Source organism: Delphinus delphis, chromosome 11 (assembly GCF_949987515.2).
Source record: "Delphinus delphis chromosome 11, mDelDel1.2, whole genome shotgun sequence".
Classification (NCBI taxonomy): domain Eukaryota; kingdom Metazoa; phylum Chordata; class Mammalia; order Artiodactyla; family Delphinidae; genus Delphinus; species Delphinus delphis.
The window spans coordinates 31,255,446-31,274,064 of record NC_082693.1 but is presented as its reverse complement, the minus strand read 5'-3'; the positions used below and the strand labels follow the sequence as shown (position 1 = coordinate 31,274,064).

At 39.8% G+C, this 18,619-nt stretch overlaps 1 protein-coding gene across 1 annotated transcript in view; it reads right to left on the bottom strand.

The window, feature by feature from the left end:
* LOC132434276 (mucin-19) overlaps positions 1-18,619 on the bottom strand; it is a 101,536-nt gene that overhangs the window by 34,258 nt on the left and 48,659 nt on the right. The window contains exons 36-39 of the mRNA XM_060025956.2: positions 18,078-18,176; positions 17,009-17,095; positions 16,552-16,617; positions 128-7,165 (exon numbers count right to left, since the gene is read on the bottom strand). Of these exons, the coding sequence (XP_059881939.2) occupies positions 128-7,165; positions 16,552-16,617; positions 17,009-17,095; positions 18,078-18,176 (7,290 nt within the window). The remainder of the gene's footprint in view (positions 1-127; positions 7,166-16,551; positions 16,618-17,008; positions 17,096-18,077; positions 18,177-18,619) is intronic.

Below are 18,619 nucleotides of genomic sequence, written 5' to 3'. Positions count from 1 at the left end.
TTCTACAAAGTTCCCATCTTTGAGTTCTAAATAGTATAATTCTGATAAAGTAATATAGTTCAAAATTAGATCTCTATTAAATTAAAATTATTTATATTATTGTCTAAATATAGCTAACTTGTCTTACCTTCATATGTGGTAACCTCACTTCCTGGCCCCCAAGTTGTCCTCCTGGCCCCTGTGGTTGTAAAAGTTGATGATCCAGTTGTTCCAGATCCTTCAACTGGTGTCCCAGTTGTCCATGATCTTCCAGTTGATGGTCTAGTTGTCTTCGACTCTTCAGCTGATGTATCAATTGTCTCTAATACTCCAGTTGATGATCCAGTTGTCCCTGAACCTACAATAGATGTTCGTGTTTTCCACAGCACTCCAGTTGATGGTCCAGTAGTCCCTAAACTTACAACAGAGATTTTAGTTGTTCTTGTCAATCCATCTGGCGATGCAGTTGTCCCTGATCCTTCACCTGAGGGTCCACTTGTTCCTGATTCAACAACAGTGGTCCCTGTTTCTCCAGATGATGATCCAGTTGTCCCTAAACCTACACTGGATGTTATTGTTGTCCTTGTCACTCCAGATGATAGTGCACTTGCGCCTGAACCTATACCAGATGTTCTAGTGGTTATTGTTAGTCCACCTGCTGATCCAGTTGTCCGTGATGCTTCAGCTGATGATCCCCTTGCTCTTGATTCAATAACAGTGGTCCCTCTTTCTCCAGATGGTGGCCCAGTTGTCCCTGAACCTACACCAGATATTATTTTTGTCCCTGTCACTCCAGATGATCGTCCAGTTGTCCCTGAACCTACAACAGATGTCCTAGTGGTTATAGTCAGTCCAGCTGTTGATCCAGTTGTCTCTGATCCTTCAGCTGATGATCCACTTGACCCTGATCCTATAATAGTTACCCCTGTTTCTCCAGATGACGGACTAGCTGTCTCTGAACCTACAACAGATGGTCTACTTGTCCTTGTTACTCCAGGTCTAGTTGTTCCTGAAGCACCAGCTGACAATACAATGGTTGATGAAGTTACATCTCCTGGGCTTGTTGTCCATGATTCTCTAGTTGATGCTTCCATTGTCCCTGAGCCTACGACAGAGAAGCTAGTTGTGGCAGTCAGGCCAAGTGATGATCCAGTTGTCCCTGATGCTCCAGATAATGGTGCAGTTGTCTCTGAACCTACAATGAATGTTCCAGTGGTTCTTGTCATTCCAGGTGTTGATCCACTTGTCTGTGATCCTTCAGCTGATGATCCACTTGCTCCTGATCCTATAACAGTGGTCTCTGTTTCTCCAGATGGTGGTCCTATTGTCCCTGAAACTACACCAGATGTTATTGTTGTCCTTGTCACTTCAGATGATGGTCCAGTTGTCCCTGAAACTACAACAGATGTCCTAGTGGTTATAGTCAGTCCAGCTGTTGATCCAGTTGTCCCTGATCCTTCAACTGCAGGTCTGGTTGTCTCAGATCCTATAACAGATGATCGAGTGGTCTCTGAAACTCCCGCTGTCCTTGTGACTCCAGGTGATGGTACAGTTGTCCCTGAATCTACAGCAGAAATACCACCTGACACTGATTCTCCAGGTGATGATCCAGTGGTTCCTGTTTTCCCAGTTGATGGTCCAGTTCTCAATAAATCTCCATCTGATGATCCCGTTGTCCCTGACCCTACAACACTTGTTCCAGTTGATGCTGATCCTCCTGGTGATAATACAGGAGTCCTAGTCACCCCAGATAATGGTTCAGCTGTCCCTGAAATTTCAGCATAGATTATAGTTGTTCCTGTAACTCCAGCTAATGAACTAGTTGTTCCAAATCCTTTAATTGATGTTCTAGTTGTCCTTGATCCTCCAGATGATGGTCCAGCTGTCCCTGATACTTCAACTGCTGGTCCTGTTGTTCCTGAACCTACAATAGATGTTCGTGTTTTCCACAGCACTCCAGTTGATGGTCCAGTAGTCCCTAAACTTACAACAGAGATTTTAGTTGTTCTTGTCAATCCATCTGGTGATGCAGTTGTCCCTGATCCTTCACCTGAGGGTCCACTTGTTCCTGATTCAACAACAGTGGTCCCTGTTTCTCCAGATGATGATCCAGTTGTCCCTAAACCTACACTGGATGTTATTGTTGTCCTTGTCACTCCAGATGATAGTGCACTTGCCCCTGAACCTATACCAGATGTTCTAGTGGTTATTGTTAGTCCACCTGCTGATCCAGTTGTCCGTGATGCTTCAGCTGATGATCCCCTTGCTCTTGATTCAATAACAGTGGTCCCTCTTTCTCCAGATGGTGGCCCAGTTGTCCCTGAACTTCCAGCCGATAATCCAGTTGTCCTCGTACCTGCAAAAAAAGTTCCAGTTTTGCCTGATTCTTCAGCTGATGTTTCAGTTGTCGATGATGCTTCAGCTAATGATCCAGTTGTCCCTAAACCTACATCAGGTGATTCAGTTGATACAGATCCTCCAGGCGATGATTCAGGGGTCAGTGTTGCTCTAGATGATAGTGTAGTTATACCTGAATTTACAACAGAGATTCTATTGGTTCCTGTCACTCCAGATACTGAACTAGTTGTTCCTGATCTTTCAATTGATGTTCCAGTTGTCTCTGAGGGTCCAGATAATGATTCCATTGTCCCTGAACTTACAATAGAGGTTCTAGTTGTTTCTAACAGTACAACTGTGGATCCAGTTATCCCTGATCCTACAACTGATTGTAAACTTGTCCCTGATCCCATAACAGTCGTCCCTATTTCTCCAGATAATGGTGTAGCTGTCTCTGAAACTACAAAAGATGATCCAGCTGTTCCTGATCCTCCAGGTATTGATCTAGTGGTGACTGATCCTTCAACTGATGGTAAACTAGTTCCTCTTCCTATAACCGTGGTCCTTTTTGCTCCAGATAATTGTGCAGTTGTCTCTGAACTTACACCAGGTGGCCCAGTTGGTGCTGATCCTACAGGCAATGATCCAGGAGTCCCTGATGCTCCAGATGAGGGTACACTGGTTCCTGATCCTATAACAGTGGTACCTGTTGTTGCAGATAATGGTGCACTTGTCTCTGAACCTACAACATATGGTTGACTTGTCCCTGACTCTCCAGGTGTTGAACTAGTGGTGGCTGATGCTTCAACTGATGACAAACTGGTTCTTGACACAATAACAGTTGTCCCTGTAGCTCCAGATAATGGTGCAGTTGTCTCTGAACCTACAACAGATGGTCCACTTGTCTCTGATCCTCCAAATATTGATCTAGTGGTCGCTGATCCTTCAACTAATGGTAAACTTGTTACTAATCCTATAACAGTGGTTGCTCTTGCTCCAGATGATGGTGCAGTTGTCTCTGAACTTGAACCAGGTGATCCAGGGGTTGGTGATCCACCAAGTAATGATCCAGGGTTCGCCGATGTTACTGACGAGGGTAAAATGGTCCCTAATCCATAAATAGTAGTCTTTTTTCCTACAGATAATGGTGCAGTTGTCTCTGAACCTACGCCAGGTGGTTCAGGTGCTGCTGATTCTCCAGGCAATGATCTAGGGGTCCCTGATGCTCCAGATGAGGGTAAACTAGTTCCTGATTCTATAACATTAGTCTCTGTTGCTCCAGATAAAGATGCAATTGTCTTTGAACTTACATCACGTGGTCCACTTGTCCTTGATCCTCCAGGTACTGATCTAGTGGTCCCTGACCCTTCAACTGATCGTAAACCAGTTCCTGATCCTATAGCAGTGGTCCCTGTTACTCTAGATAATGGTGCACTTGTGTCTGAACCTACAATATATGGTCCGCTTGTCCCTGACCCTGCATGTATTGAACTACTGGTGGCAGATCTTTCAGCTGATGGAAAGCTGGCTCTTGATGCAATAACAGTGGTCCCTGTTGCTTCAAATAGAGACACAGTTGTCTCTGAACCTACAACTGATAGTCCAGTTCTCCCTGATCCTCCAGGAATTGATCTAGTAGAGGCTGTTCTTTCAAATGATGTTAAACTGTCTCCAGATCCTGTAAGAGTGGTGCCTATTGCTCCAGATACTGGTCCAAATGTCTCTGAACCTACAACAGGTGGTCCAGTTGCTGCTGATCTTCCAGGTGATATTGCAGGGTTCCCTGATGCTCCAGATGAGGGTAAACTAGTTCCTGATCTTATAACATTACTCCCTGTTGTTCCAGATAATTGCTGAGTTATCTGTGAACTTAAACCAGTCAGTCCACTTGTCCCTGATCCTCCAGGTAGTGATCTAGTGGTCCCTGATCCCTCAACTGATGGTAAACTGGTTCCTGAACCTATAACTGCAGTTCCTTTTGCTCCAGATAATACCGCAACTGTCTCCCAAAAAATAACATGTGATCCAGTTACTGCTGATCTTCCAGGTGATGGTCCAGTGGTCCCTGATGCTCCAGATGAGGGTAAAATGGTTCCTGATCCTAAAGCAGCGGTCTCTGATGCTCCAGAAAATGGTGCCATTGTCTCTGAAACAACACCAGGTGATCCAGTTGCTGATGATCCTCCAGGTGATGATCCAGGGTTCACTGATGCTCCAGATGAGGGTAAACTGCTTGCTGATTCTATAACACTAGACCCTGTTGTTCCAGACAATGACACAGTTATGTCTGAACTTACGCCAGGTTGTCCATTTGTCTGTGATCCTCTAAGTAGTGATCTAGTGGTCCCTGATCCCTCAACTGATGATAAAATGGTTCCTGATCCTATAGTTGCAGCTCCTGTTGCTCCAGATAATGGTTCAGTGGTCTCTGAACCAATACCAGGTGGTCCACTTGTTGCTGATCCTCCAGGAGATGACAAAGGGGTCCCTGACGTTCCAGATGAGTGTAAACCGGTTCCTGGTCTTATAGTGGCAATTCTTGCTTCTCCAGATAATGGTGCAGTTGTCTCTGAACCAAGGCCAGGTGGTCCAGCAGCTGATGACCCTCCAGGTGATGATCCAGGGGTTTCTGATACTCCAGATGAAGGTAAACTGGTTCCTAATACTATAGCAGTAGCCCCTGCTGCTCCAGATAATAGGGCAGTTGTGTCTGAAACAATACCAGGTGATCCAGTTGCCGATCCTCCAATAGATGATCCAGGTGTCTCTGATGTTCCAGATGAGGAAAAACTGGTTCCTGATCCTATAGGAGTGGTCTCTGTTGCTCCAGAAAATGGTGCTGTTGTCTGCAAACCAATACCAGGTGGTTCACTTGCTGCTGATCCTCCAGTTGACAATCCACATGTCCCTGATGTTCTGGATGAAGTTAAAGTGGTTTCTGATCCTATAACATTAGTCCCTATTGTTCCAGATAATGGCACAGTTATCTCTGAACCTACTCCAGTTGGTCCACTTCTCTCTGATCCTCCAGGTAGTGATCTAGTGATCCCTGATACCTCAACTGATGGTAAACTGGTTGCTGATCCTATAGCTGCAGTTATTGTTTTTCCAGATAATGCTGCAGTTGTCTGTGAACTTACACGAGGTAGTGCAGTTGTCCCTGATCCTTGAGGAATTGATCTAGTGGTCCCTGTTTCTTCAGCTGAGAGTAAACTTGTTCCTGCTCCTATAGCAGCAGTCCCTGTTGTTCCAGATAGTGTTGCTGTTGTCTCCAAACCAACACCAGGTGATGAAGTTGCTGCTGATCCTCCAGTTGATGATCGAAGGGTCCCTGATGCTCTAGATACTGGTAAACTGGTTCCTGATCCTGTAACACTAGTCCCTGTTGCTCCAGATAATGGTGCAGTTATCTCTGAACTTACACTAGGTGGTCCACTTGTCCCTGATCCTCCAGGTAGTGATCTAGTGCTCCCTGATCCTTCAACTGATGGTAAACTGGGACCTGATCCTATAGTTGCAGTTCCTCTTGTTCCAGATATTGGTGCAGTTGTCTCTGAACTTACAGCAGGTGGTCCAGTTGTCCCTGATCTTCCTGGTATTGATCTAGTGGTCGCTGATTTTAAAACCGATGTTAAACCTGTTCCTGATCTTATAGCAGTGGTCCCTGTTGCTCCAGATAATGGTGCCGTTGTCTCTGAACCAACACCATGTGGTCCAGTTGCTGCTGATCCTGCAGGTGATGATCCCGGGGTCCCTGATGCTCCGGATGAGGGTAAACCTGTTCCTGATCCTATAACATTAGTTCCTGTTGTTGCAGATAATGGCACAGATATCTCTGAACTTAGACTAGTTGGTCCACTTGTCCCTGATATTCCAGGTAGTGATCTAGTGGTCCCTGATCTCTCGACTGATGATAAGCTTGTTCCTGATGATATAGCTGCAGTTCCTGTTGTTCCAGATAATGCTGCAGTTGTCTCTGGACCAATACCAGGTGGTCCAGTTGCTGCTGATCCTCCAGGTGATGATCCAGGTTTCCTTGATGCTCCAGGTAAGGGTAAACCCATTCCTGATTCTGTAACTATGTTTCCTGTTGCTCTAGATAATGGTACATTTGTCTCTGGACCTACACCAGATTGTCCTGTTGTTGCTGATCCTCCAGTTGATGGTCCTGGGGTCCAAGATTCTCCAGATGAGGGTGATCTGGTTCCCGATCTTATAACAGTGGTCCTTGTTGCTCCAGATAATGGTGCACTTGTCTCTGAACCTACAACATTTGGTCCAGTTTCTATTGAATTTCTACGTGTTGATCCAGTGATCCCTGATCCTCCAGATGACCATAAACTGGTTCCTTTTCCAATAATAGTAGTTCCTGTTGCTCCAAATAGTGGAGTGGTTGTCTCTGACCCTAAAACAGATGGTCCAATTGACCTAGATTTTCCAGTTGTCCCTGATGTTCTCATTGATGGTTCATATGTTCCTGTCACTGCATCTGATATCTCAGTGGTTCTTGATCCTCTAACCGATCGTTCACTTGTCTTTGAACCTAAAGCTGATGATGCAGTCGCCCCAGAATCACCAGTTGATGGCCCAGTAGCCCCTGATACTCCAATTGATGATCCAGTTGTTCCTGATCCTCCAGTTGATGTTTCAGTAGTCCCTGTCACTCCAGTTGATGGTACTGTTGTCTCTGATTCTTTAGCTGATGATCCAGTAGTCCCTGTAACTCCAATTGATTGCACAGTTGTCCTTGATCCTTCAGTTAATGGTACTGTTTTTCCTGAGACTTCATTTGATCGTTTAGTGGTTGCTGATTCTTCTGTTGATGGTCTAGTTGTCTCTGTCACTCCAGCTGTATAAGAGAGACATGAAGACACATAAATGAAATTACTTTCCAACCAATCAAATTCACAAACAAGGAATGCATCGAAGCACTAAGATGAAGTGAGGTGATATCCAGCATCTGGGGTTCTAATTTTAGACTCCCTGGTTAGCAAATGCCTCTCTGAAAAGATGTCATTAATTTTGAGCTCTGACAAGAAGCAGACAACTATGTGAAACTCTAGGGGAAATATCCTTACAGGCAGTGGGATCAGACAGTGCAAAAGACTGAAATGAGCTGTTTATGCTAGAGAAGCAGAACTAGATGAATGTATATGGATCATGGGAGGTTAGGAGGAGAACACTAGAAGGTGAGGACATGTACATAGGATTGGGCAAGTTATTGTGAATCAGGGGAGGGAAATTGGACATTTTTCTAAATGCAATGGAATATAATGTTATGCCTTGGAGTGATAGATTTACATATATTTAAAAATTTCTCTTTCCACTCTGTAGAGAATGTATGGTAAAGGGTGTATAATAGAAGTTGGAAGACCAGTATGAGGTTATTTCAGGAATCCAAATGATATATAAGTGCCTAGGGCTAGAGTGGTGACAAAGGAGATTGAGAACAGTGGATGGATTCAGGATATGTTCTAGAACTAGCATTAACAGGACTTGTTTGTATTGGGAAGTGCAAAATTAAAAGAGAGGCATCAAGGAAAACTTTAAGATTTTTTCCTGAGTAAAACGAGTCAGTTATGGTACCATTTAGTGATATGGGAAAGACTGATAGAACAGGTGGGAGTATGAAAGAAAATCAAGAATTCTGTTTAGCTCATGCTAAATCTGCGATTTCTATTAGACATAAATGTGGAAATATCGAGTTATTGATTACTCAATCTAGAGATCACTCAATCTAGAGATCCAGAGAAGCCAAGACTGGGGATATATATTTGGATATCTAAATCTAAAATGTCTTCGAAAGTTTCTTATAGCTGACTTCCTATGGATTATGCAACCATGCCCACTAGGCCTGTCTTGTCTCTGATTACCAGAAGTTTCTTTCTGAGCTCAATTTAAGGGAACTTCCCACCCGCCAAGTCATGCTCTTGCATTTTTCTACAGACTAGTTTGCTATCTACCAGCTAAAACTGTGATTGCCTCTGAAAACTTAACTTTATTCTCATTCATGCAACTTTGAATTAGTATTCTGTTTGAGTTCTTGAAGCAATTAGTTCCACCATACCTCATACCCTGTCATTCTTTGACACTGAGTAAAGCCTACATTTCAGTTTCCTCTATCATCTGTGGCATTCTAAAGTCATGCTGGGCTTTGTCTCTTTTATTCTAAACTCTTACTTCTTCCACAGCCTGTTCTCTATCACAATTACTTTTACCTTGTCTTCTGGAATCCACATTCAATGATTTTAAAAATTCTTCTATATGCTTAACTGTTTTACAAAATGCTTCTACTTCCTCCTGGGCTTAACCTAACGGACTTAATTCTGCAACAACCTGTCATAACTCAGAATGCTCCAAATCTTTATCTGAAGAATTCTAAAGGACCAAATGAGGATGGAGGCCTTGGATTTGTAGAGATATGGATCTACACAGTGATGTATGTGTGTGGATGCAAAGCTCCACTACTTGAGTATAGCAACAAGTAGTCTACTCCCTCCCACATCTCCAGTTCTTCTGGAAGGTGCTCTTTCACATAACCTGTTATTTTTACTTCATTTATAAGAATAAAGCTCTTAATCCTTTACCAGACTGTGAGTTCCTATTCATCTATTTACTTATTCACCAGATATCCACCAGACACTTATCAAGTCAGTCATTCAGCTAAGTACTGGGAATACAGCTGAAAATAAGAAAAGGCAAGTTGACAAGATCTTTCTATACTTTTGACAGAAATTCACCATGTTGGTGGCCTATGTAGTAATGGTGAATAACTGGATGAAGAATCAACAGTGTAGGCCCTGTTTTGGCCTCACAACATACTCATCCTGTGACTGAAGTAAACACATTAATTTTTTCATAAATAAAATGTAAATAATTCTGAATATACTGTCAATTGCTCAGGGCAGTTGTATAATTCAAGTAAGTAAATGTATGTGACAACACTTTGTCCATTTTACACTTAGTGCATTTTTTTCTGCTCATCATTTTTTATTTTTGCTAAAACAGATTAAGGTGACTCACAAATTATATTATACAATGGTTAATGATTGCCTCATATCTTTATTTTTATCCATTAAGTTGTATCAATATATTGGGTAAAAATCAAGGTATAAAAACAGTATTATTTTATTCTACCAATTATATTTCTCAAACAATTTTTTTTGCCTATTTCATGAGAAATATTCATCAATCCTATTTATTTGTTTGTTTTTAGTCTCTATCTTTAGTCCTTTGAAACATGTTAAGTATTATGAAGCACAAACGTTGTTTAGTATGGGTTGAGCTTTGAGCAAGTGAGGTATTGTCATGTCCCATTTGCAAATTCTAGAAAATAAGGCATTTTTAAACCAATGTGTAGAGATTTTAGGGAGCAAATTGTTTTCTGAATTTTTAGACAATTCAGAAGCCAATGTTATTTATTAAATTACTCTCAGAAATTGGGAAAGCTGTTCATCATGGTTCTAGATCACTTTTCTGTTCAATAAAGAACTTATGGAAAAATATATTAATATTTTAAACTACACTTTCTAATATTAATGAACCGTGAAATTTTTCTAATACTAAAGATAGTGGATTTTTGCAAAAGACTGCAAAATGAAAGACTCTAACTTTAAATTTGAATATCCTTGTTAATGCCTGATAACTTTTAATATCCAACAGTCTATTATTCAAGAAAGAAATGAATTTATTGAACTCAAATATTTCTGTAATGGGAAAATTATATTAACAATCAATAAAATGCAAAAATAACTAATATTGTTTTATAATTATTTAGTACTTTCAATCCATATTTATTTTTGCTTGTTGTTGAAGTGATTTTGTGTAGTGTAATGCAGATCTTAGATAAAGAAATGGAAATAACTGCATGGGAAATACATCCTAAGAAGTCCCTAACTCAAAGACAACATTTAAGGACCAAACAGAAGATGGTCACTATTACTTTTTTACTTAAATCCACTATGATTGTATCAAGTAACATTCCAGTGATTTCTAAATTGGCCATATAAGAATATCAGATTTTAAATGCCACATTAGTCTTGTTTAGTAATGGAGAACACCTGAACTGTCAGATCACTGTCACACTCTGTGACACTAGTTGTACCACCTGACGTTCCAGGTGTACCTGTTATAAAGGGAAAAAAATGGAAAAGTCTCATTCACAGAATTTCTTAAACTATGAGATAACTGATTCTGATTTAAATTAACTTCCAACTAAAGATTACAGAAGCGTCTACTTTTCCATATCAATAATAATTATTACCCTTTATACATTTCAAAAAAATGTGCTTTGACATACATTTATTCATTATTTCATTTGATCGTCATCACAATGCTACTCAATAGATTGCATTACTCAGTTTTTACAGATAAGAAAACTAAGGTAATAGAGGTTAAATGATTCACTCACTTAATTGCATGATATTGATTCTAGGAGTAGTGTTTGCATATGGACACTGCTTGGGCAAGTTGTTTATTTATTTTTCTTTTTTCACATCAGAAATGATTATTGAATGTTTATCAAATGGCTTTTTTAGCCTCTTTGTAGAAAACTACTTGTTTTTATTTCTCTTAGAGCTATTAGTACAATGAACTATTTTAATGATTTTGTAATTTTGAAAAGCTTTCATTGAAAGTTAATAAGAATTATTATTAAACATTATTTTAATACACTTTTGGATTCTAATTTTAGCCACTTGTCTTTTGCTATGCAAACTCTTTAGATGCTCATTTTTTTTTTTTTTTTTTGCTTTTTGCTTTTTTATTTCTCTTTTGATAGTTAGAAAGGTGTTTTCTGGTTTTCTGCGGTACGCGGGCCTCTCACCGTTGTGGCCTCTCCCGTTGCAGAACACAGGCTCCGGACGCGCAGGCTCAGCGGCCATGGCTCACGGGCCCACCCACTCCGCGGCATGTGGGATCCTCCCAGACCGGGGCACGAACCCGTGTCCCCTGCATCAGCAGGTGGACTCTCAACCACTGCGTCACCAGGGAAGCCCAGAAAGGTTATATTTTATAGTGTTTTTTTAATATAATCCCATTAGCATCCTCCCAATTTTCTTTCAGATAGTGTCTATTGGTTGTCCCCTGTGGGCAGCAATAAAATTAACTCATAATCTCTTCTTTCCTTGTTCTCTTTCTCTTCTGTAGTTTCCAATTTAAGTAAATACCATTTTCTTTCTTAATGCTCATGTTTTTACTTGGTCATTTATACTTAGACGTTTTTACTTGGTCAAATATGTAACACTTATCTTCCACCTTTCTTTCAAACTTTGTTATAGTTTTAGAACTACAGTTAAAAATAGCGTTACCATCTTTTTGCTTGTTTTCAAGGCATCTTTTTGCTGCTTAACACTCCTCCAGTGATTTCATTATGAAGGGCTCATGGCTATCTAATTCCCTGAATTCTTTCATATTCCTATAGCTTTAATACTTGAATTACATTTAGTTAGCTATGAAAACCTTGGCCCACATTCTCTTTCCTTACGTATCTAAATGCTACTCTACTCTTGTCTAATGTTAACCTGATTTTCTTTCTCTTTTAATAGCTGCCTTTTCCCTCAACATCCAGAACATTTCTTTATCTTTAAAGCTTAACATTTTTCTAAAATAAGCCACAGAATTGACTGTTCATGAATGATTCTTCCAGGTAGGTCCTTTCAATGTGTAGATTTGAAATTTTTTTTTATTACAGGAAACTTAATCTGATTTACAATTTTAAATATTAGTTCTATTTCATTGCCTTTTCTTCTCCAGAAACTGCAATTATATATATATATATATATATATACACACACACATATATATATACATATATATAATATTTTTGTCTGTTTCCTATAACTATGTCCTACTCTGATCCACTTTACCTTTTTTAAAAGTGTCTGCAATTTTTTTGGGGGGGTGATATTTCCAATTCTACCCTCTAATCCCTTTCCCATACTTTCAGTCATTTATTCTCTGTTGGGTACCTTGTTATTTGGTCTTTACTTTCAAGAAAAATTTTCTTTTTTTTCAATATCTCTCCTTAGTTTTCATCAATTCCAATTTAACATCTTCCTATTATTTATCTGTTTTTACCCTGAGTTTTTTAGTTTATAATTCTGATGTCTCTTTATATCTTCAGTTGTTTCTTTATTTTAAGTTTGTGTTAATGTTATGTTTTTCAAACTGAGCAGAACCCAAATGGCTCCCCCAAGTACAAAGGCCCTTCCATGTCCCCTGCCTCTTGTTTGTAGAAAAGCTGAACTCTCCCAGGCCTCCCTGAGTCACAAAAGAACAAGTTCAAGCAGTTAATGATTAGGGAATAGAGTCACAGAATCTTTCAGTGTCCGGTGCACATTCCTAAGTTGTTTTACAGATAACTATGACTGCCACCAGAGGGAAAAAGCTAACTTCATGATGACCAGAATGTACCCATGACATAGGCTGGCCTATGTCAGCCATCTATGGCTAGCACAATTCCAAGAACTGGCCTCAGGAGAATGGGATTAACATTGTTGCTCATAATAATCTATATCTTTGAGGGTATCAAAATAATTATAACTTGTTCTGCCTGCATATGTAAGCAGGCAATTAAAACTTTCAGCAAAGAGATGCTACAGACCCATGTCAACATCTTCCACTCTAAGAATATGGTGCCATATGTCAACATGAAGAAGTTACAGAACATGGACCTTCACCCCTAATCCCAGAGAAATAGAATGATGTGTGACAGTGGGGATTTGTAAGAAGCTCCTTTGCCCCTTTCCTGTTGCCTGTTTCTGTTCCTCTCAAACCTTATAGAAATGAGATCACTCGGCAACATTTAACTTAACTCCTGACTTATGCCCTAATGAATGCACATAATACCTTGCCTAACCTGTTGATTCTTTCCCTAGATTAAAAGCAGTAGGAATGAGGGCTTCCCTGGTGGCGCAGTGGTTGAGAGTCCGCCTGCCGATGCAGGGGACATGGGTTCGTGCCCTGGTCAGGGAAGATCCTACATGCTGCAGAGTGGCTGGGCCCATGAGCCTGTGCGTCCGGAGCCTGTGCTCCGCAACAGGAGAGGCCACAAGAGTGAGAGGACCACGTACCACAAAAAAAAAAAAAAAAGCAGTAGGAATGAAGAATTCTGTAGTTAAAGAGTGACTAGCTTTCTACCTCCAGACTCCCCCTTAGCAATTCTGCAGGCAGACAATGCAAGCAAGAAAACATCTGAAGAAAGATCATGAGGAGTCAGGCATTCTGCATGCAATGGAGAATGATACAGAACCTAACATTTTGCCTCAACGATTCACTGATTCTTTCCCTGTTTTCCCTTTAAAAACTGTCATGGCCAAGTAGAATCTTTGGAATTGGTTCTGGGACATGAGTCCACCTTCTCCTCAGATTGCTGGACTTCTGATTAAAACAACTTTTCCTTTCTACCAACACTTGCCTCTCAATATTGGCTTTCAAGCAGTGAACAGCCAAACCTGAATTTGGTAACATTTTAGTGTTCCTCTGCTTTATGACTAGATTTTTAGAATTTGCTTGCTATTGCTGAAAATTTCTGAAAATGTATACAAAAGAATAGTTTAAAATAGATATTGGAATTTAATTTTTTTATGCCTTTTTATTTTTGCATTGTGTTTTCCTAAAACAGCAATAGCAGGAGATCCTATGCAGTGAGGGCACAGAGGCTTCTGTGAGGTTCATCAGATTTCTAAGATCAAGGGCTTCCTCTTGTTACATTGAAGGGAAGATTCTTTTATAAGTGGAGCTTTTCCTTTTTCTGTCTTCTAATTTTTAATTATTATACTGTTTTCTTGAGACCCTGAGCATTTTTTTTTCTTTTTCCATTGACATTCATTCTCCAAGGATTCCTTCACCTTCCAATATGCCTCCTTCCCCTTTACAAGCAGTTGCATGCCTTCCCAAGACTGCCAGTTCTCATTCCATGAACTCTCCAATCCTTTCTTTCAAACTCGCATTCACAAATGCTCTGACTTGCCAGATCCCAGATCTCTCAGTATTCTCTAATCAAGGTGAGGACCTTTCCTTTTGGAGGTGAACCCAGTTGATGCTACCTACATTCTACCACTATTAAAGACCTCTCTATGCTTCCCTTTGTTCTGATGCTCTGACCTGAATCTTGATTCCTCTATGAGCCCCAGAGCGCTCTTTTCCAGTCTCGAGATTTTAGTCTTCTCTAAATATTCTAGATATGGGCTCTGTGTTGATATTTCTGGTTGGTGAAAGGAGGTATGTGTAGCTTCTAATGTATGCAGCCACCATTTTCCTCTTTTTTAAAAAAATTTTTTTCACAGGTTCCTTGAGTTTAAGTGCTACTCAATCCTAAGAGCATCAGTGCACATTAAGGATCAGATCCTTAGTCCAGATCAGACACTGATGAGGGAGGTGTGGTTGGGAACTGTTAAAAAATCAGGTCCAAACTTGCCTGATTTCCCGGGACTTGTGGCTCCAGTGCCTGGTTCCCCACGGGTGTTGCCACCTCCAGCTCTGGGGATTGCTCCAGGCAATACCCTAGGCAAGGCTTAATTTTATAATGGGAGAAAAAAGCTAGCTAATTAAAATATAAAATTGATCATTTTATGAAGATGGCCTGTGTAAGAACAAATAAAAATTTTGAATAAGAGGCTTAATTCTCTCTATTGAAAATAAGGGAAGAGACTTCCCTTTTCCTTTTCTTAGAGTATTTACTTTAGAATATCTGTAAATGCAAGTTCTTTTCAGTGTCTTTGAAATGTATGTAAATCTTTCAAAAAAACTAAATAAGCCTCTTGTCAGCTTAATGACCCAGAAATGTCTTTCTCAAGGGCTTGAGCACTATCTCTTTGAAATGTAAACATCTAAGAAGACAGTGGTTCTTCCCCCTCCAGATACAAAACTTCCTCCTATCATCAAGATAGAAGTTTATTTTTCTGTTGTATAAAACCAGTTATTAAATAACCAGATGGTCACCCAATTGCCAGGTGAATTTAGAATGAACTATATGTAATAAATGGTGCTGTCAAGTTCTCTTACTTACGGACTATTTTTCTGGAGAACATGCATGTAGCAGATTGTATTGGCTTGGTGAGATTTCTTTCTGTCTTTATAGATCTTTAGTGAATTGGCTATAATTTGCATCACATTCTGGTTTAATGCTTATTCAATAATAAAACTGTTTTCTTTGTCTTCTACCTTTGTGGACAGGGTCTCTGGGTTGGGAGATTTTGTTTTCAATTCTATTTCCCCAACACCTGAAATATGATTGCTGTTTATTCCCCTGAAATTGAATACATCCCTAAAATTTCACTCAGTTTACTTATGTTTTGAGTGTATTTGCTCAAGTTAAAGTGTATAGTTATAGACAAAGAATGTCTCCTGCCATTCCAGTAAACAAAGAATGTTGCCTGCCATCACGCCATCAGCTACTGCGGCCTCCCCCACCAACAGTGCGCCCTCAGGGGAATTCAAGATGGAGAAAAAGAGGATACTGGCCCTACATAGTTAAGATGAACACCTAAGGAATAATTTCAATGAGCCTAGACTCTTGTATCTTCCCATACACAGAAAAGCACTAAAATCATTAACTTGAGATGTCTGATTTTTTTATGATTAGCTGTAATCTTTTGATGTAAGACTACATGTATTGTATTCAGCAAAAATCCTATATATCTTGGCTCCTCCCTTACCTCTTCAGAACAGTTCCTCAGAGCTATCTGAGAGGCTGTATCATGGGCTATAGTCCTCAATAAGGTCCCTAAATAAAACATAACTCACAACTTTTAGGTTGTGTGCTTTTCTTCAGTCAACACAGTCATAGTGTACTGATCATAATGTCATATTCTTTTCAAAATAGAATAATTCTTTTGCCTTTAACCCCAACAAATCAGTTCTCTTACTAGAAGGTCCTCTTGAGTTCCCACTTCAACAATTGTCACTGAACATTTCCTCGATTTAGATTATCTTCTATTGGACATGGTTTTTGCCTTTGTGTGTATATAAATATTCATTTCTCCTGATCAAAAATCAAGTTCTAAGAGAATAAGTATCTTACTCTTCTCCTCTCCTACTTTCTCTAGGGCACCCAGTGTGATGTGGGCACACATCAATAAATAACTCTTGATTTATTTCTGATCTTCATCAGTTTTGACATCACACAAATAATAATAATTAAATTTTCCAGAAAACCTTGCCTCTGACAAAATTTTAAGTAAAGAACTCACATTTCCATTGTCTGATTTTATTCTGATTATGTTCATTCAGTACCTGCTGCTCCAGAAGTGTTTTCACCAGCAGCTCCAGTGATGGCAGCATTTTCCCCTCCAGTTGTTCCTAATTGAAAAGAACAATGGTTCTCAGTGGACATTGGGGTTGCCAGATACAGCATATCAAAATAGATGACACGCAGTTACACTTGAATTCTAGATAAACAACAATCACATCCCAATTATTGCATGGGGCATACTTATACCAAAAAAATTTCTTATTTATGTGAAATTCAAATTTAAATGGCATCCTGTGTTTTATCTGGCAACTCTACTCTACGTAGATGGTTGTAATGAAAATGCTCAAACTACCCATATTCATTTGTCCTAAAATTATAACTGTTAAATCCATAGCCATTGCTCAATTCACCTAAATTCCTCATGAGAACTTGGAGTCTCAGCTCCTGATGGAGCACCACCAAAGTGTCCTAGTGACCTGCACCTTGACTCTAAGCTACCAGTTGGGCTGGAACCATGGAAAGGTGGTCTAGCTGTGATGCCACTGCCAGTTCCAGTGGTAGTTCCAACAAATTCTCCTATTACACCTGATAAACAGTATTGGGAGAGTACATATATTATTATGACAATCCAGTACTGTAGTACTTTTGAAGGGAAGATTTGGAGAAACCAGAAAAAAGACTTCTTGAAAATGTTAATCATGTTTATACTATTCTACATCCTACATCTTTTGTTGGATGGTATGTTATCAACTAATACTAAGTGCAATCAATTGTATTCTGATGAAAGACTGCCCTTTTTGACAAAAGTCGTGGCCTCAGTGAGATCCTCTACTCACCTAACTTACCTTCAGATTGTGTCACTTCACTGCTTGGTGCTCTAGTTGTTTCACCAGCTGATGATCTGGTAGTCTCTTTCAAAATAAACAATATATATCAAATTACATATATATATATATATATATATATATATATATATATATATATATATATATATATATAAAGATCTTTAGTTAAGCGAACAGAATATGCTGTTCTCTGTTTTCAAAAGACTTGTCACACTTATACATTCCCAGTTCACTCTTTCCAAAAATTGATCATAAGAACCATCTGGGTTGCTTATTAAATATACAGATACACTAGCCCAGTGATTCTCAGCTCCAGCCTATACATTGGAACCAACTGTAAGGCTTTTAAAAATTACTTATGCCTGGGTCTTTCTTCCAGGAGTTCTGATTCAATTACTCTGTAAAAGCCTCTTCAGTATGTATTTTCAAAAATCTTTCTAGTCAATTCTTATTTGTAGCCAAGATTGCAAACCATTACTTTAGCCCCATTTCACATTCACAGCCTCAGAAGTCCAAAGGCAGGAGTCTTAGAATCTGAAACATAACACGCTTTGCTATAAATCACCTCTGAGCTAATGTTAGCGAAACACTGCCATTAATCCCATAAATGCAGGGATAGTGAGGTCACGAATATGTGCATTTACTAGTAACTAATAACTCAGAAGTGCTGGCTACTTCCCTAAGGTCAGTAAGAAGATGCCTCAGACTTCCCATTTCAATACCTGCTTGGCCTCCCGGGGTTGTGCCTGGGGTAGGTGAGTTCCCACTTGTGCTCTTGCTTCCATGCATGGTTGTGAAACCCTCTGATACTCCTGGGGTCCCTGACACAACAGCAGGGAATGAGCATTACTTCCATTGTTGCCGGATTCTACATACCACTCTTCTCTAATGTGACAGAATTGAGGTTTCTCATATAAAAGACAACTTTAAATGATCCCTATGATTTCTGTGACTAGATGGTCTTATACCACATAGAGCTTAATCTTTAGTTCAACCTGCAATATGTTCAGTGCCATTTAACAGGGGTTAAGGAGCACATCCTGATCTGCCTAATTTCCCTGGGCTTATTGCTCCTGTGTTTGGTTTGCTGGGTGTGCCGTCTTCCTCATCTCCTGTTGTTGGTGCAGTAGGACCCCTGTTCCTGCTCATAAAGAATAGCAGTTTGAAAAATAACCTAGACATAAATCAACTCATGTAATCCTATAAAAATCCTCTGAGGCAGGTAATATTACTATTCTCACTTAACAGACATGGTTAAGTGACT